The following is a 20,077-nucleotide window of genomic DNA, read 5'->3' as shown; positions in this document are numbered from 1 at the left end:
GTTAGGTTGGAAAGTATTTTCTGACACCCAGTAATCATCACCTTTATGTCCAGGAAACTGTTGTTTGTTTCTTCCATGATCTGAATCGTTAATAAGGACCTGGGATGGACCGGTATTGTTTTTGAGTGTAATCTGTTAGTGATAGTAGCACATGGAACTGCAGGATAAATAAGTTAAATAGCATCACTCCCATCACTAATCCCGGGAACTGTAGTTTGTAAGGGGCCTGAGAGTTGTTAGGAGCCCCCTATTTCCCTCCTGGAACTGCAGTTTTCAGAGTTCCCTGTGAAGTGGAATTGATTGTTAATCCACTTTGGGAATTGTCACACTGTGAAGGGAATAGAGAACACCTAAGAATTCTCAGAACCCTTAACAAACTACAGTTTCCAATATTTTTGTATTTGTGCAGTAGGGACCGGGGGGGCGGGGAGCTATGGTACAGCTTTAAATGCCTGATGTGGATGTGGCCCTAATGAAGAAGAAAGTTAAAGATGGCCTTTCCTTTCAGTTTGTATCTAAAACTTGTAGATATTCTGCATTTCAGGGAGAAAACACTATGATTTTTCTTTTAGCAATAACAACCACAGGCAACTGAAGCTGACAGTGCTCAGCTGCAATCAATGTCAATATGTCTTTTAAATCGGGGTCTGCCACAATACTGATGGGATTTGAACATTCACATTTGATGCAGGGTTAGGTCAGTTTAAGAGGAATATAATATATTTCAGGCTTCTAAACTGATGAAAAATAAATATTAAATGTAGCCTTTCCTTTCACTAACTAGTGGTAGCTTCTATTCATTGAATGTTTACATTTCCTTGCAGTTAAGAGAAACCATACCCTTCTTTGAATATATTCAAAAAGGTTGACAGTGGCTTCTTTTTTAAAACAACTCTTCTTTATTGTACATTGCCCATGTGCCTCTAATTACCGTAACTGAAATATGCATAAAATAATCCCACCTGTTTTTTTCATTGTAACTGAGCTTGTGCTGCAGAGTATTTTTCAATGGAATAGGAAGTAATTGTTTTTAATTCTTTTGTCTTTTGAAGTGTTGTGTGCAAAGCATTATCGTCTAAGCAGACTACAGCTGTATTGCAATTACAAAATTAACCTCACAAGTCATTAGTGCTCATAAGGAAACAAAGGATATTAATTCATACTAGGCATGACCTCCGCTGGTGAAGCGTAGGGTTTTCTCTTAAACCCACACACAAATCAAAGATGAGAGTGTAAAATGAAGATTTTAAACAGGTATTAGCAGCAAGCTGATCTGTTCTAACTTGCACGGCTCACATATCTGTGCTTGTAAATTCTTTAATGGGCGAATTCTCACATTAATATATTTCCTGACCTTCCTGTCTGGGCTCGTTTACTGTACAAAATATCCTGGCAGCTATTCTGTTTCTGCTCGTGTTTTGTATTGCATTATCATCCCCGTAGCCGATCCAGTTATAAAACACACAGGAAAAAACCCCTCCCATTTGTAGATATTTATTCTTGTATCATTTTCTCCCAGATTTGCCAGAACACCATCATGTTCGTGTTCTGAAGGTTAATGCCCAAAGTCAAGCAGACAGAAGCCAAGTGCTGCAAGGTTTTCCAAGATTAGGACCGATTCCCTTCGCAGAAATAAATGATTCCTGCCATGTGCAGTGATTTTGTGCAGCGCTACTCACGGTTGAGTGAGTGCATCAATACTGTAGCCCTTACATGCTGTACATACTGATGACACTGTGTTAACTTGATTGACTGAGCAGTATACGGGAGAAGATGCACCTGCAAGAGATGTTCAGACACACATTTTAGCCTGGGTTTGAAATATTTATTTTACATTTATTTTAACTTGGAAGCCTTAAGTCTCATATTCCATGGGTTCTCATGTTTCTGCTGCTAAGGTAGAGCAAACAGTTTATGTATGCTTCTTTGTTGTCAAAATTGTTCTGGAAAATGATTTTAAGGTGCATCTTCCTTTATCTTTAAAGCCAAAAGCTTGTTTTCCATTTTTGTTTCACAGTGTAGCATATGATATATAACAATATATAGCATTTTTGTATATAAAATACTGAAGAAAATGACATAAAGGGGAACTAGTATGAATCCTGGCAAACTTGCAGCTAGATAAATATATTATGGGGTTCATTTGAATACTAGGCAAATGTTTTGTGTAATTCACCTGTAAACAACATTTTGTGTTATATTTTTTCTGTTTTATTGTTTCCTTTGTAGGCATTGAGACAGCAGCAGAAAAGAAGAAATGGAGTGTCAATGATGGTAAACAAGACTGTTCCTCGTGTTGTTTTGACACCATTAAAGGTGTCTGATGAGCAGTCTGATTCACCCTCAGGTAAATAGCTAAAGGACTGTCTGCGACACCCGTTTCTAGTAAAAGAGCCCTCCCTGTGGGCGAGAGCTATAATGTGCAAAATTTAGGATGGGTGGAAATAATGATGTCATTCTCACACAGTGGATTTTTTATTCTTATCCTATGACCAATTTTATTAATTCAAGGGAGGAACTTAATTCCAGTCTATTAAGAGGGAGGGAGGGAGAAAAAGACGTAATAAAATAAAACCAGCCAGCATTACAAACAGCTTCTTTAAAGGAATGCAAAGAAGCATTTTTGGATGCTGATTCCTAATGAGAGAACTACATACTGGCATGCAGTGCCATCAGGGGGTAAAATAAATAACCATCACAGCTCCTGTGAGAGTATGAATTACTCTCTTAGTTCTGTCTTGCAATATCAGTTGTCCTTTTTTTTATATAAGATTTTGTGTTCTGGCACCATCCTAATCACCACTGTGCAACCCTGACCTTTAGTTTTGGCTGCTACATTCTTCACTGTGAATAGATTGTACAGATATCTGTGTCACTTTTTATTGTAGATTCCCTGGACATGGGAGAAAATTAACTTTATAATGGGAGGGGTTTCCCTTTCTTCCTTTTATTTCTTTGTCCCCCTATAATGGGAGTATGATTATTTCGAAAGACGTCCCTCGGCTATCAGAAGAGGGCTTATTTGTAATGGATTAGCAAACATCTTTATTGACTGCTACATTCAAGAAACTTGTTTTCACCACTTAATGGATTTATGAGCTTTTGCTTCATCGGTTCTGGTGACAGGGAATCAAATTGTCAAGCAGAAAACATTACCTTTAAATAGTGTAGCAGATGAAGATGTCATTCTTAGGGGTGTGTTGATTTTTTTTTCCAGGAAAGAAATTCTACCTTTGTTTTTGTTCTTCATTGTAATGTCTTTTTTTTTTTTTTTTTTTTTTTTTAAGGATCTGAATCTAAAAATGGTGAAGCAGACAGTTCTGATAAAGAAATGAAACATGGGCAAAAATCTCCAACTGGAAAACAAATGAGCCAGCACTTAAAGAGATTAAAAAAATCTGGTTTAGGTGAGTATGTCTCTAAAAGGTCCGGGGGGAGGGGAGGGGAGAGGAGTGTCACTTCATTGCATTATGTTATAGAAAATAATACACATTCTGTAAATTCACTAGAGGAAGTTTTATATTGTGTCTCTGATGTTTTGGATTTTCTCACTGTACGTGTGTCTTCCTTGTCTGTTCCTTCATCCCTCTGAACTCTGCAGGAGTTCCCTCTTATTGGGACCTTTCCCCCAGCATGCCTTTCTGCTGTTGACCTTTTCAATCTGACAGACCCAAGCTGTCCTAAATTGGCCATTTTGCAGCCAGCTGTTTCTTGCTTCATCTTCTTCTAACAGGGAAATATTATTACCCCCTGTTACGTTTCCCCCTTATTCCTGTACGGAATAATATATTATTATATATTCCCCTTGGTGGACCAAATTATTTATAAACTAGTATATTATTCATTGCCTGTTGTTGGACATCTAAACACCATGTTGGATAGTGTTTTCCCCCCTTTTCCTTATTGCTCAGTTATATGCAGATATTTATCCTAGGTGACCACATGTCTCAATAAACCATTTAGAAAGGCAAGCAGTTTGCTCTTTTGGGGGGAATGATTCTGTTTCTCTTAAGAAATAGGTGTTTGGATTTATTCCTTTCTTTGTCTGTTTGTTTGCAAAACAAAAGCAGTTCAGTATCTAGTCTTCTGAAAAATAGTAACTGAATAAACTGTTTCCTCACCTCTTAGAGTGACGGCTACATTTAGTACTCCATTGATTCCTTTGACTTGTAATGATTTAACCGAGTGGCCATCTTGGCTGAGTTACAAATGGACTTATAAAGAGGCTGTTTATCCTTTAAAAAAATCAATTTCCTATTTTTGCAAGTTCATTCTGAATTATATACCCAAGGTAACACCTGTGTTACATGTTTTCCCTGATAAGAATTATCAAATGTTCTTAAAATGCCATTTATTAAAGTACTTAATGTTCTCCCAATTCATTTGGTTCCCACAAAAGGGCCCTTATAGCCCATAATCAACATTTGGAGCGCAGCTGATTCATTGTTTAGCTCAAGTGGGTTGCTTTGAACTGGAATCTTTAAGAAGGGATTGTAAATGGATGAAGAAATAGTCTTTTTGTGCCAGTAGTTGAGATACTTCATTGCATCAAATCTTTCCATCAATGTTTTCTTCTTCTAGATCAGTTGTTTAAAATGTGAAGCGTTTCAGCATAAATTCCTTCAAAAGGCTAGAATGAACATCTTACAGAACTCTATTTAGCTGTGGTTTTAATTCTGTCTTCTGCTATTATTTTTTATAATATTAATATATTACTGCTGGCTGAAATAGTAACAAGAAATGATGTTTGAGAAGCTCCAGTGCACTTTCTTAATCCTAACAGTAAATGCTTAAGTGAAGTTATTTATTGAATAGGCATTCTCTGCAAAATCAAGTATTCTTTTGTGTGTCCTCTTTGATTCTTAGGAACTTCATAAAGTCTAAGTTGGAAGGCAAGGATATTTGTGTGTGTATGAAAATGTTATTTCAGACCTAGTTAGATGCATGCTTTAAAGACCAACTAAGCTGAGCATCTAAAATAGTTGAACTTAGAGATCTATCTCCATTATGAAAGCTCTGGATTGTATTTAGCAGTCAGGTAAGCAGAAGGCCACTTGTGCAATCAATCTTTCTCCTCCCCTCATATATATATCCCTGTATACACCTAAGTACTTTTCCAGAGAGTGTAAGATCCTCCATGGAGGAGGATCCATACAGTGGAGGAGAGAATCACCCAAACTTGGGCAGAGGTGGCTGACATGAGCAACTTCCCACTCACACAAGCTACCTATGCCCAATTTTGCACAATTCTATGCAGAATTTATCTTCAGCTTTCATTTTAAAATTAAAAAGGAGCAAAGTTCTAGCTCTTTATAAAGGATGGGGAACCTACAGCTTGCTAAATGTACAAGTCCCACCAACCCTGACTTTTGGCCATGCTAGTTGGGACTGATGGGAGTTGGAAGTTCAACTCTGGAGGGTCACAGGTTCCCCATTCATGCCAGAACAGCTGCAGAAAGAAAGTAGATTTGAAAATATGTGGGTAGTGTCTGTCATAATTTTTTTTTAAAGGGGTGGGGATGTGAGTAGGCTATTCAGTGGTTGAATAAATCAATGTGTTCAGACTGTGCATAGTTCTTGGCCCTCTTACTATTACCCAAGAACATGGTCTGAGGGCATATGATGCAGGCACCTGACTGAAGCAGAGCATGTCTGGGTCTGGGTAGCATCTCTATGGGAGATCTGGGAATCTCAAATAAGGCACCTTAAGTTCCATGATGAAAGCAAGGTTGGAAATTCACTCAAGCAAATTTTGTTTAAAGCTACATTTATTTTTGTTCATTTCTACGAAATTTTGCATAACAATTGAAGTTTTAACAGAAGAGTTTGATGAAATAATGAGAATGGAAACTGGCTCATTCCCTTTATTTAGTTAGTTCCTTCTTTGAAAGCATTACCTTTAAAATATGCAAGGAAGAATGGATGCTGTAGAAATGCAAGAGAGGAAATGATATGTATAGGCAAAAGACTTTTTGGATAAGGTTGCACTCCTCTCCACCACATTGAAAACTACTGTATTATAACAAATATAAGTGAAGCTTTGATTTTTAAAAATGTTCTTGAATTTGTGGTAAAGGTAGATTTGATTTGTTTTGTGTGTTTAATCCAGGACACTTGAAATGGACCAAAGCCGAGGATATTGACATAGAAACTCCAGGATCTATACTTGTGAACACTAACCTGAGGGCTTTAATAAACAAACACACATTTCTTTCCTTACCTCAGCATTTTCAACAATACCTCTTGCTTTTGCTTCCAGAAGTAGATAGACAGGTAAGGTTGTTGTTTTTTTGTTGTTGTTTTTTAAAGCATACAGTAATTGCTTTCATGGGCATTCTTTTGTAATTGCTGCTTTTCTACAGCTTAACATGATGCATATTGTTCAGACTCACTGACACAAGTAAGTGCTTCTCAACACCATGCATAACTAACTTATGGAATTCACTGTCAGAGGAAGTCATGAAGTGGACTAGCACAGGTGTTTTTAAAAAGGATTAGACACATTCCAGAAGAAAATGTGTAACGAAGGCTGTTAGCCATGACAGCAAACTATGAAATCTCAATCTGGCTGTGGTGCCTTATAGAAGTTATAGCAGCGGTGCAGGGACCACTTCCCGCCCATTGATTCATCCCCTAGCAGTGTTGTAGCATCTACTTAGCATACGAGTAGGGCTGAGAAAAATGTTTGTGTTTTTCAGCTTTCATGTCAACATTCACGTGCTTGATAATATAGAACTTCTTGCTGAACAGCTAAGCAAATAATTTATTTGCTGTTTGGATATCTAACCAGTTACATGTCAGATATGGGTGTGTAAATCCCACAGAGTCTAATTCTTAAGGTGCAGGGAACTGTATAGCCCTTGAGCCAGCACACAGAGCACAGCTCAGAGAAGATCCTGAGCTTTGGAAACAAGGCAGTCAGAGCTTCCGTGACCAAGCTGCTTCTTTCTTCTGTCTTTGGTGATCACTCATAGCCGAGTAAGATTGTCTTCCATAAACACGGTTTTAAAAGTGAGTCCGTAAGTGACTGCGGAGGCCATTTCTGGATCCACACATCCTTCCACAGTGGGGACATAGGTTTCCGGGTGGGAATTGATCATGGTGAGGGTTTGTCAAGCATGCCTTCCTCTTAGCACATTTCTCCCTTGTGTCCTGAGTTCGAGCGTCTTCAAAGCCCATGACACCTTTGGTAAAGACTGTTCTCCAACTGGAGCGCTCGCAGGCCAGTGTTTCCCACTTGTCGGTGTTTATACTGCATTTTTTGGGATTTGCCTTGAGAGAGTCTTTAAACATCTTTTGTTGACCCTCAGAATTACGCTTTCCACTTTTATGTTCGGAATAGAGTAGTTGCTTTGGAAGACGATAATCAGGCATCTGTACAAAATGACCAGTCCAATGAAGTTGATGTTGAAGAATCATTGCTTCAATAATGGTGATCTTTGCTTCTTCCAGTACACTGGCATTAGTTCACCTGTCTTCCCAAGTGATGTGTAAATTTTTTTGGAGACACCAAGCTAGGGGATACTTTGCAACCAGCTGAACAAAGCCTAGGCAGATTTCCTTTATATGCTTTCTGTGAGCCCTTCCCCAGAGCAATGTGATGGGGAGCAGCCCTGCCCTGGACCTGCCTTGCCTATAGTCACATGGGTTAAACTATGTTTCAGCTTAGGTCTAGTATGGACTTGTGTAGTTCGCCCCATCCACATGATGTAAGGCCTTCAAATGATACAGCAACACTATGAAAAGTGCCTTCTATGCTACTGCTATAACATCTAAAGGGAATAACTCCTCCTTACCAGTTCTTAAGAACCAGTAATTTTTGTTGTATTCAGCATGGCGCTAAGAGGATCATTCTGTCAGTGCAAGAATGAAGCAGCAACTACTTACTCAAAACATTGCAGGATTTCACTTAGCTATGCAACACTTGTTTCAAATACAGGCAATCTGACTGGTGTTCCACTATATTTGAGGAATATTTATGCCTTTTCTCCTCTGTTTCAAAGAAAAAAATGGTGACACCTATTTCATACTTGTCCTTAAATGGATTGACTGCATTCTCCAAAACTTCAAGTCCTGTGAGCCATCCTGATCTGTTTTAGGAATTGGAATTATCTGACACTGATAGATCTGATGGAGGCTTACTTACACTTCCCATCAGACCAAGGACTACAGGCCCCCCCATTTCAGCTATGGGGAAGAACAACTACAATTCTGAGCCCTTTTGCTTGGGCTCGCCTCCACTTCCAGGATCTTTATTAAAATCATGGTAGACCAAGTGGCTTTCCCCAGAAGCACAGGCATGAGGATCTATTCACATCTAGGCAATCTCCTAGTCTGATCATCATCTCCTAAGGGTAGCTCCAAAACACAGCTGTGACCTTATTGATGGGGTAACACCATGGGTTTTCATCAGCAGTACATTTCTTCCTATATACACCCTTTTCACATAGTTTTTCTGCCTCCTGGCCAACAAATCTATATAAAGGCTCCAGAAAAGCACCTGTGCAGTGAATTCAGATCTCATTTTCAGTCTCTAGCCAGTTTACTATTAATGATGGAATCAAGTCTAGATTCCATCCATTGGGCAAAACTCTACCCCAGACTGCTACACATTCTTCTTGCGGTATAAAGCTTCAAAACACCAACAGTCTCAACCCAGACATCCAGGTCCCACCCAGGTGCAGAACTTCTTCAGATTGTGGATCTCAGAGTCACACCTGTTTGGGGATATTCTCTTACAGGAAGCCAGTTGAGTCTTTCCGACAATAGAAGCTAACTGAGCAACAGGAGAAGTGAAAGTGTTTATCTTACAGCATTGTAAGCAATGGAGAAAGGGCGGGGGACTTTCCCCCTCCACATATTGAAGCCTTTGCTAGTCTGATCTCAGATGGCAATGTTGAGCAAAAGGCACATCTGGATAAGCTCACCTGCTAAGCAAGCTCTACAGATGGAGGATCAAGGAAACGCCTTTGGGTTGAATGGTTTGGCTTCCTTGCCCTTACATTTTGCTCAATAGAATCCACTTTCCCAAGCAGTGCAGCAGAGCTTTGGGTGGCTTATTTTTAGACCTCACTGTAATAGAAGGTACAAAGTCCAATCTTGTCAGCTTTTTAACTAAATTTGTCTTTTTCTACTGTACCATAAAATCAGTTCCCTTAATGTAATGGGCAAGTAGCAAGGTTTCCCAAAGCACTTAGGCTTCCACATGACTACAAATCAATATGAGTAACCAAGATACATTTTCCATCCCTATATATATTTTTTTTTTTTACAAGAAGCAGTCAACCTTCCATTAAAAAGGGGTGGGTGCGAATGGAACAGTGACTTCTTAAGTGCTTTTATGCCTAGGTAATATTGAAAGGCCATTTTTATGTCTGATATTTTAATAAATCATCCCATTACCATCTATAATGACAAATTGTTTAAGGTGCTAGCTGCAATCCAGAATGTGCCAGAGGGGTTCTGCTCTTTTATTTTGGTGTTGCAGCTCCATCCTCTCTGCCTGTTCTATACTGTAAACTTCGCTTTGACTAAGATGATGAATTTTTTGCCAACACTTTTCTGGATTGTGGTCATTATGTGACTGGCATAAGGTCATTATGTTCAAGAAACTGTTTTGTAAGCCAGTCTTCTTTTGTTCCTCATGGGAAGATGTATTTGTGATTACCTGCAAATATTCTTAGGCACATCTAGTTACTTACTCTCCATTTCCAAGTACCTTGGGAATGGTTTGCATTCTGTGCCTGCTGCTAAGGTTCAACTAAGTATGTGCTGCAGTGAGCTGTAGGGCGAGGGAATGACAACTCCATTGCTTTTCTAGGGATCACAGCTGAGGGGTAGAGCGCAATGCTTTGCATGCAGAAGAACTCAGGTTCAGTTACTGGTGATCTGAGTGAACGGGATCATGGGTGGGAAGAGCTGGGAAATAACCTACCTGAGAGTCAGCGCAGGTGGTGTGTGGCTAGATGGATCAGTGGTCTGACTCAGCATAAGGTTGTGCTTTCATTTCACCCAAGTTACTTTCTAATTTTCACTCACTTTTGTGCCTTGCAAGACAGCAGTGTTGCTGCAGTCAAACTACCCATTTTAGCAGGTGCCTAGTTTGGTATACCTCCACTTGACCATCATGTTGGCGTGCACAGTGTGTGAATTGGCCCACAGTATTGATGAATTCAGCATTTTAGCCTTTCTATATTTTCAAAGCCAGGAATAATTATTATTATTATTGAAGTTGATTTAAAACACCATCTTTATTCTTTACGTTCTCATTGTTGATGGTGCTGCACATTTTATAAGCTTGCTACCTATGGTTAACAACTGGCACACCAAACTCTTACCCTGCCTAAGATAGCATAAGATGGTTAGGTAAAGGTAAAGGGACCCCTGACCATTAGGTCCAGTCGTGACCGACTCTGGGGTTGCGGCGCTCATTTCGCTTTATTGGCTGAGGGAGCTGGTGTACAGCTTCCGGGTCATGTGGCCAACATGACTAAGCCGCTTCTGGCAAACCAGAGCAGCGCATGGAAACGCCGTTTACCTTCCCGCCAGAGTGGTACCTATTTATCTACTTGCACTTTGATGTGCTTTCGAACTGCTAGGTTGGCAGGAGCAGGGGGAGCTCACCGCATCACGGGGATTCGAACCACCGACCTTCTGATCGGCAAGTCCTAGGCTCTGTGGTTTAACCCACAGCGCCACCCGCGTCTCATAAGATGGTTACCAGGGTACAATTAGGTTCTGTTGTTCAATTTCTTTCTGAAGCCAGTTTTAAATCTACAGCTCTTGATCCAAAAACTAGATGATCAGCACTATCTTCTGGCTTTGCAGCTCAGTTGGTTAGAGTGTGGTTGCAGGTTTGATCCCTGTAAGGGACAGCTGCATATTCCTACATTGCAGGGGGTTAGACTGGACAATCCTCAAGGTCCCTACCAACTCTATGATTCTATGAGATAACGCTTCTATGAGCACCCAAATCTCAATATTTGATTGGTTGATTGGTAGTACATGCTTATACCTTGTACCATGTTTATTTTAGTAGTTATATTTGTATGCCTATAGGAAAATGTTCTTTTGTTGTACTTGACCTAGTTTCTGTACATTCACACTTGAGTTTGATCTACGGTAATTAGTCATGTTTTAGGCCTCGTTGAAATCAATGAGCAAGATAATCTTGTTGATTTCAGAGAGACTAATGCATTTCCTCTGGTTCCAATTGTACTTGTATAGTTTAGCGTTCCTACTTTCCTCTTACCTTCTGTATCATAGTTTGTTATCCTTCTCCTTTTTTGCATTTCCAACCCTATTAAGTACTAGGGTTCCTATTGGCACACCAATGTACCGTGACCAATATAGGTGTCTCACAAAGCAAGATGAACATTAGATGTGGTGTGTTTAATGTACATGACATACACTTCTACGTTTGCAATCTGACTTGATATATATCCTCAGTTTAATACAGTGAAGAAAAACAGCTTTTGATTTTAATTTGACTTGGAAAATCATTTCTCATTTCCCATTCGGTATGTAAAACTAGCTTAAAGGTTCATCAGTACAATGTTATGAATGCCATCAAACCTCCTTCTTAATGGCCCTGCACAGTCCTCCTTCAGGATTCAAGACAATTTATGAACCAGTCCAATGCATGATTTTGAAATGTGCCTTGGCATCAAGCAATTACAGAGCAGCTTGGACACTGATGCCCCCCAAAGCTTACACTTACACCCCATTGAAAAAAATTCATCTTTGTGGAAGTTGCTCAATTGAACTGTTAGCATATTATAATAACCTTTTCTGGGTTTTCTAGATCACATGCTATATGGGACTGTTTTTTGATCTGGACACTTATGAACACTTTTCTTTTAATTTGTTTGAATCCTCAAGATGAAACGATAGGCAGGCAGAAAAGGGATGTAACATGAGCCAAATAGTTTGTTTCACAAAAATATGGTAGAGCTAGTCCATATCCTTTCTTTTCTCTTTCTGATGCGGATACACTGAATTAAATTTTGTCACGGCCACACTTCTGTATGACATGGAGAGCTCACATCTCGCACATCTGATAAATTGGCTCCCAAGAGGTTTGTCCAAATTCTGAAGCCAAGGCACGATAATTGCTCAGCATTGTTTTACAAGCTATACCCTTATATCTTAATAGTACACATGCTTTTAATTTGTATGTACTATTATATGCATTGCAAACTAAAAATCTGTCAACCAATGTTTTGTCTATATTTCTGACATTAAACGTATTTAGTGACAACCCTCCCCTTTCAAATATCTTCAGGAAATTATCTAAATTTCTCTTTATGGCATACTCCTTTAAAAATGTAAAAATGAAACAGAAGTTTAATGCTTTCTATTAAAAATGAAGAATCCATATTAAATAATATATTGCTAACTTACTGAGGTAAGCTTTTAGTGTGCTGAAACTCAAGCTTTACCATTGTGAAACAGTATAATAAAACCATATATAATTTATTAAGCCTGTGTTAATACTAGAATCACTGCCTGTATTAACAAAATCTTTTATTTGAGAAATATACCATCTAAATATTAATTATGTAGGATGCTTGAATAGTAGCTTTTATATAAGAGCAACAGCAATACTGGTCAGGGTGAAGGGGGAGAACAATAATGGATTTAGATGGTTTAGTTTTTCTTAATATATCAGCCATGTAGAAGAGCCCGAACACCTATAAAATAATGATACATCCTTTCTGAAGAGCATTAGGATTTTAGTAGAAATTATATGGAAGGTTGCCAAATTCTGTAACATGCTGGTGTTGCAGTGGTCTCTGGCAACAAGAGTTAATTTAGGCATCAGTAGGAAATTAACTGACCAGGTGCTGTTCTATTTACTAATGTTTGACATTTTCATGGCTTGTGAAAATAGCCACTGGGCTATGACAAATGTTTCCCCCCATTAAGTAGAATAGAAACAATAGCTAAAATGTTTCTGGTGTAAATTCTTTGTAAAATAATTGCTTAAGTTTGGGAATTAACACCTCCATTGTGCTTAATCAGACAAAACCAGAATTCCAAGCCCAACAGAATAATAATAATAATAATAATAATAAAATGCATTTCAAAAACATTTGTTGTTCTGGCTCATTAAAGCATTGCCTTTGTTAGACAGCATTTCTTGAAGGCCATAAAAATTAATAGTGTATTTTAAAAGTGCTTTATTAGCATGTTTCTCCAAATACTACTTTAGCTTTAGTGGTTAATTGTGCCATCTCTATGGCCGTGGACTGTTGAAGTAAAACACCTACTTTAACACTAAGAATTTAAATTTTTCTCTTTTTTACACTATTTCATTCTAAGTAGAAATGCATCCTCTAGGGCAGGGTTTCCCCAACTTAGGTCTCCAGCTGTTTTTGGAGTACAGTTCCCATCATCCCTGGCCACTGGTCCTGCTAGCTAGGGATGATGGGAGTTGTAGTCCAACAACAGTGGAGACCTAAGTTGGGGAAACCCCCCTCTAAGGTATCTCTTTGATCTTACAGGTTTTTGATTCTTTGTAGGAATTTTGTAGAACAGATTTCAATTGGATGTAATTTGGCTTATCCTTCTGCAATTCTTCTCTTAGAACAAATCTTGAGAGGCTAAGCATGGCTGGAAATGGAAAGTGAGAAACTTGATTTGGTATGCCTTTTAAAATGGGCATCTCCACATTGCAGATGTCCCTACTAAAGGAGGTCAGCATTCTATAATTCCCTCATTTGCTGGAGTCCTTATTGTTCTTTTCATTCCTGTTCAGACCAACTGAACAGTTGTTAACATGGTGGGATGGCTCTCAGTGCCCCCTCAGTATAAGAAGAGAGATTGGTGAATACCAAGGCTTGGCAGCTAGGGGATAGATCTGCCATTTTCTTGATGACATTGTGGTTACTATTCCCAAGAAGTTCAACAATGTATCCTGGGAATATGTGATTAATAAATACATCAAGCGTTTCCTTTCTTCTCATTAGTTCCAAGAGTAACTATTCTAAGTCCCATCAGTTTTTGCCTCCTTTCCATGACTCACTTTCTGAAAGTCGCATTACCCTTAAGATCTCTCCTTGATTTCTCTGTGCATCTCAGGATCTTCATTGGAAAGTTGATCAAGCAGGGGCACAGAGAGCAGTAGTACGTTCCTAGTACTGTGTGGCTTGGAATTTCTACCCTAAGCAATTCTGTGAATTAATTTTTCTTTTAAAGTTTCTTATATAAGATTTCTAAAGTGTTGGTCTCATGATTGGTTGCTGTTTGTTAAAAAAAAAATCACAGAAAATGCTACAATTAAGTAACAATTGCTGTTACACACACACACACACACACACACACACACATATATATATATACACAAACAAACAAACAGTTCACACCATATTAACTTCTGATACTGCTAAAATTATTTTTTAGCGCAGTTTTTGTTTCAGCCTACCTACTGTCATGAAAATATGTGCTGGATCAGAAACTGAGTTAGATTGCACGGAATACAATGCGTCTTCCTTCTGAATAAACATGCATCAGATTATGCTGTTAGAATCAGTAGTACTTGATCATCCTTAATGTAGGCACACAGATGCTGGGTTAGGCCACTTGCATTTAATATGATGACTATAATGAAAATGCTATTTAAATATTAGATTATCCCTCTTGTTATTCCCACTTTCTATCCTTCCCTGTTTCACGTAATTGGAGCTCTAATCTTATGTACTCTTAGTTGAAGCAATATCTGACAGTGTCTTCTGCTACCACCGGCTTATTTTCTAGATGGGAAGTGATGGAGTTTTGCGCCTCAGTAGTTCCGCTCTAAATAATGAATTCTTTGCATATGCAGCACAAGGGTGGAAACAACGATTGGCAGAAGGTAATTTTCTATTTGTTATTAGATTTAACAAAATAGTGATTTTCCCTCCCCAAAGAGATGCCTCCTTGTGTCATGGCCGAGAATACACACACTCAAAATACATTTGTAAGATAAAATGTAAAGTGACAGGACTTAAAAATTATACACTCTGGTTCATCTTCAAATTGATTTAAGCACATCTGTTTATTGCACCTGAGTAGGGGAGGTCACTTGGGCAGCCTTTTCAAAAATACGAACAAGCATTTTCATCAGTGTCAACTTTGGAAACCTAAATGCATGTGACTAAATCAGCCAATATATTTCAGGAATGCCAAAGGTAGTGCTGCAAATAAAATATTATTGTTGGTTTCTCTCAGATTAGTTTTGCACTGAAATTTGAACAAATGAAGGTTTAATTCATTTCTGCTCCAGAAGCTAGGACCCGAACCAATGGATTCAAGTTACAAGAAAGGACATTCAGACTAAGCATCAGGAAGAGCTTTCTGATAGTAAGAGCTGTTCGACAGTGGAACAGACTCCCACGAAAGGTGGTAGACACCCCTTCCTTGGAGGTTTTAAAGCAGAGCGTTGGATGGCCATCTGTTATCAGATTCCTGCATTGCAGGGAGTTGGACTTGATGACCCTCAGGGTCCCTTCCAACTCTGTGATTCTATGAGCGCTGAAGTGCCCCCCCCCTTTACTGCAACCATCCATGCCACCTGAAAAGCTGCTCCCAAAGGTTGGGGGACCTTCTGGAGCAGCGTCCAATACAGTACAAGGAACTGCAGCTGGATGAGGATATTGAGAAAGCTGTGGTGCATGTGTGAAACTGCTTGGACATGTGCACTGGAATCTCTGGAACTTGTCTCATCTATGAAATCTTACAACACAAATGTCCAAGCAATGTTTGCATATCGTCTGTTCAATGGCGCTTCTGCAGAGACCCCCCACTCAAATCCCAACTGCACCCTTGTAAAAAATCCTTAGGAACTTTTATTCAAATATTTGGGGACCCATATTCAAAACCCCACTCTTTGTATCTTTTAGGAGAATTTACTCCTGAAATGCAGCTGCGCATCAGACAAGAGATTGAAAAGGAGAAGAAAACAGAGCACTGGAAAGAGAAGTTCTTTGAAAGATTTTATGGGGAAAAGTAAGTATCAAAGTAAAAAACCCATTAAACAAAGAATTGGCCTGAGATTTACATTAATATATACATTAACATGTATTTCTTTCACATAGATCAGTTATTTGGTTTAAAAATAAACTGCCTAGTTATTTGTGGCAATGGTTTTAGCCTCACATTATTATTAGATTGTGACATGTTTTTTGCCCATCTTCCATTTCTTTCCCTCAAAACCTACAAATCTCACCTCAAAACCCACTTTCCTAGAAAAACCTTGCATGGACCACTGCAACTTTTTCTGCCTATGCTTTTCACTATGCCAGCGATCCCCTCCGAACTTCTGTCCCCCACTAATCATTTATCAAACCATCTGCTTTATCTGAACTGTAAATTTACGAGCAGGGACAATGTCATTTCTATATTTCAAGGCAGGTTGTTGGAGATAAATGTGAAGAGAGAAGTGTAATTGTAGATAATTTATGGTACTGGCAGCAGCTCTGGTATTGCAAATAGTGGATAAAATTATTGCAGTATGTCAGCAGTTTCCTGAAATCCAGGTCTGCTCCAATTATATTTAAAGTTGGGATGAGCATGCAGTTTAAAGCATAGAGGGGGCAGGAGGCTGACCTGCTGGCGTTCCCCATTAGTTTTTCTCCCCACAGTCTCTTTGCCCTCATTGCTATTCTGCCAGCTTTGCTCACTTCTGGTATCAGCATCTCCCACTCATGTACCCCTTTTGTACTTTAATTCACATATCACGCCCTGGCGTTTAACACTCATACCACATGTTTGACGCAAGTTTAAACATTGCCAAGCATATTTTTTTCAAAAGTTGCCACGAACTCAACAGTGTTCTGGTTTAGTTTTAAATTATTTTCTAATCCATCAGACTGTTGTCTCTCCAGGGCAGAAGCTCTGAGCAGTGAAGCCACCTTCTTTCATCTTTTCTTATCGAAACTGCCCAATGAGATGCTGCTGCAGCCAACCAGAGTGAAAACAAAAAGTGGTCCATAGCCAACCAGGAGGTAGTGATAGTTGTGGTGGCGTTCAGCAGCAGCAAGCAAGCCCCAGCATTTCCATAGCTGGATATCCAGCCATGCCCCACTTTCTTTTTGTTCTGGTTGATCAGAGATGTAACAGAGCAGTGAGCCGCACTAGTGTTCAGTGGGAAGCCTGCTCCTGCACATCTCTAACCAACTAGAATGAAAAGGAGGCAGCCCGTTAATCGGATATCCACCAACGGAAATGCTGGTGATTGCTTGCTAATGACCTGTCTCCTCCTCCTGGTTGGTGCAGTTCTGTAGTTTTATGAGTCAAATGTACTTGTTGTAGATGAGGATCTCAGGTTGTCATCTAGAGATTGTGCTTTTGTAGCATGGATTGAAATTAATGCTTTCTCTGAAATGTGATGATTGCATAATTAACTATGTGATTTCTGACTAGGCTTGGAATGTCAATAGAGGAATCTGTGAAGCTCACATCTGTACAAAGCAGTAATGAAGAGCCTTCCCTCTGCGGGTCTTCAGAATTGCCTGGTCCTTCAAGAGAGTCAGCGTTTGATGATCATGAGGAGAAAAGCAACCAGCTGCCACTATTGCCCGAGAGAGATTTTTGCCATTCCCTTTGCAACATGGAACATGTTCCCTCCAAGGATCTAATAGCAGAAGCAGAAGGCATTTTGATACCTGAAGAATCTGTTATTCAAGAGGAGATTGCTGAGGAGGTTGAGACAAGTATCTGCGAGTGTCAAGAGGAGAGCCATAAAGCGGAACATGTGAATTCCGAGCAACTAGTCAGCCCAGTTGGTACGAATGAAGAAACAGAAACTTTGCCACTTTCAGGGAACTCTGATGTAGTAAGTACATTGTGTCAAGTTGAAATTAAGGTGGAGGAGAGATTGGAACACCCCCAGGAAGAAATGTCAGTCATGACCGATCAGCTGGAAAACAGTTTATCACCTTCCCAGTCCGCTTCGTCTGCAAACTCTCTCAGTAATATGGAAGAAAAGGATCTGGAATGTGCAAAAGAGCTAAGTCCTCATGGAAAATATTCCCCTGTCCTCAATGGTTCCTTATTCACTGGTGGAAGTGTTGCTGTACATATGGAGCTGCAAAGTGACCCTGATGAACAGTCTTCTGAAAATGCTTGTATTTCTGAAAATTCATTTTCCTCTGAAAGTCCAGAGGAACCATGTGTCAGTATTGCATCTCCTGGAGGTGACACACAATCAACTTCAGAGGAACCTTGCACACCAGTATCTCTTGAAACAGCATGCTCATCTGACATTTCTTGCACTGAAAACACTGAAGCTGATAGTCAACAAAAACCTATTGATGATCATCTAAATACATCTTTAATATCTGAAATATCTCCCATGCCTGCCTCACCTGTAACCTCAGAAGCATCTCTGATGTCGAATTTGCCTCTGACTTCAGAGCCATCACCAGTTTCCAATTTACCTTTACCATCAGAAACCTCACCAATGTCTGATGTGCCCTTAACATCTGAAACCTCCTCAGTATCTTCTGTCCTTCTAGCTTCTGAAACATCTCATTCGAATAGTCTGTTGTTACCTTTGGAAACATCTCCGCTTTCAGATTCGCCAATGAGTGAAAGATTTAGTCAGCAGAGAAAATCACCATGTTCATCTGAAGAATCCCTGTCACCACTGAAAGAAGAAGTGTCTACCATTGCTAATAATTCTCAAGAAGATGACCTTGCTTCACAGCAGAAACAGATCCAAGGTGTACCTGAAGCCATGAAAGCTGTCACACCTGAGGCTTCAACAGTGGAAGAGTCCCAGTCTAGAAACATTACTAACCAACCATGTAGATCACATACCGAAATAGAAAAATCTTTCATTTCTTCTGTGGCAGAACACTCTTCTCCAGAAGTGATAAAAATTAGAAATCATGGTGCTCTACAAAGAACTGAAAAGAAAAGTACTGTCTCTCAGCTAGAAGTTTCTGTTCTAACAGAAACAGCAGGATGCAAAAATACTGAATCTCTTCCATCTAAATCACATGATAAAATATATACCTCATCCTCATCAGAAAAGTTGTTCTCGGAAGTGGGTAGAAGTAAGTCTCACAAACTTCAAGGGGCTGCACAGAGTCGGTTTGAAAGTTCTTATTCAACAAAGTCATCAGAGCCTACAAAGTCGCCTGAAGTAAGAGGTGAAAATAGGGACCTGGAGATTCCAAAGAGGAAGACTGCTGAACACCATGGTTTTGGGATCTGCAAAGAGAAGCGAGCGAGAATTGAAGATGACCAGGTACATCGTAATACATCAGCAAGTTCATCTGAGAGGGAAGCACCACCCAGAGAAGAGCCCAGAGTCCCACCTCTTAAGGTAAACTGAAAGGGGAACATTTAATGAAACAAAATTGACAGATAAAGGTTTCTGCGGAGTATACTGGGATTTTAGGTAGGGTTGCCATACATCCCTGGACATCCTCGGAATACTGTGGTTGAAAGCAGTGTGCAGGTGGAAATTAGCAAGATGTCCTGGAAAATCCAGACATATGGCAAAAGCTCAACAAATTGCCCGCCCCCCGAAAAATCTCAAAAACTTTTGTGTCTGGATTTTCACTTTTTGAAATACGGCAACCCTAATTTTAGGTAATTCAATAGAACAATTCCAGCTAGTGAATTCTTTCTTCTATAAGTTTATATTTAAAGCTGAAGATAAAAAATGTAAGTAACCAGCACACAGAGGAACAGTGATTCCAGCAACATTTTAATGGTCTGGTACACTGTATGTAGATTGAGGTCCCTGCACCCACCCTAGACTAAACTAGACTAACAAATCTGTGTCAGTTTTGTGCTCAGTTTCATAGGTGTGTTTGGTCCCATTTTTGGTGGCTTTTTTTAAAGCACTAAAAGTTTACATTTCCCCATAAATATGCGTTCTTGTATGCATTTTCCCTGCAAAACACACATCTTTGTACCCATTTATTGGACCAAAACTTCATCAAAAAAAATTGGAGAAGCAGATAGTTCCCAGTCATCTGGGATTTATACATCCAGGTCTGGCAAATTGGTCTGCTTCACTTTAAAATAAAGACAAAATTAATTTGTCCTCCATTCCTACAGTATTAAATGTATGTATGTATGT

The 20,077-nt window shown here is 39.4% G+C and overlaps 1 protein-coding gene across 6 annotated transcripts in view; it reads left to right on the top strand.

The window, feature by feature from the left end:
* The window catches only part of ASXL3 (ASXL transcriptional regulator 3), a 96,886-nt gene that overhangs the window by 72,579 nt on the left and 4,230 nt on the right, over positions 1-20,077 (top strand). For 4 of the 6 annotated variants that reach the window (XM_081014389.1, XM_081014390.1, XM_081014392.1 and 1 more), the window contains 6 exons: positions 2,230-2,347; positions 3,288-3,407; positions 6,110-6,273; positions 14,758-14,854; positions 15,882-15,987; positions 17,404-19,312. In XM_081014389.1, the coding sequence (XP_080870515.1) occupies positions 2,230-2,347; positions 3,288-3,407; positions 6,110-6,273; positions 14,758-14,854; positions 15,882-15,987; positions 17,404-19,312 (2,514 nt within the window). Of the gene's footprint in view, positions 1-2,229; positions 2,348-3,287; positions 3,408-4,872; positions 5,039-6,109; positions 6,274-13,591; positions 13,698-14,757; positions 14,855-15,881; positions 15,988-17,403; positions 19,313-20,077 lie in introns of those variants that run through there. The other 2 variants (XM_081014394.1, XM_081014393.1) reach the window with 2 other exon arrangements.

Source organism: Podarcis pityusensis (genome assembly GCF_964106645.2).
Source record: "Podarcis pityusensis genome assembly, chromosome: 7".
Lineage (NCBI taxonomy): Eukaryota > Metazoa > Chordata > Lepidosauria > Squamata > Lacertidae > Podarcis > Podarcis pityusensis.
This window is presented reverse-complemented; position numbering and strand designations above follow the sequence as displayed.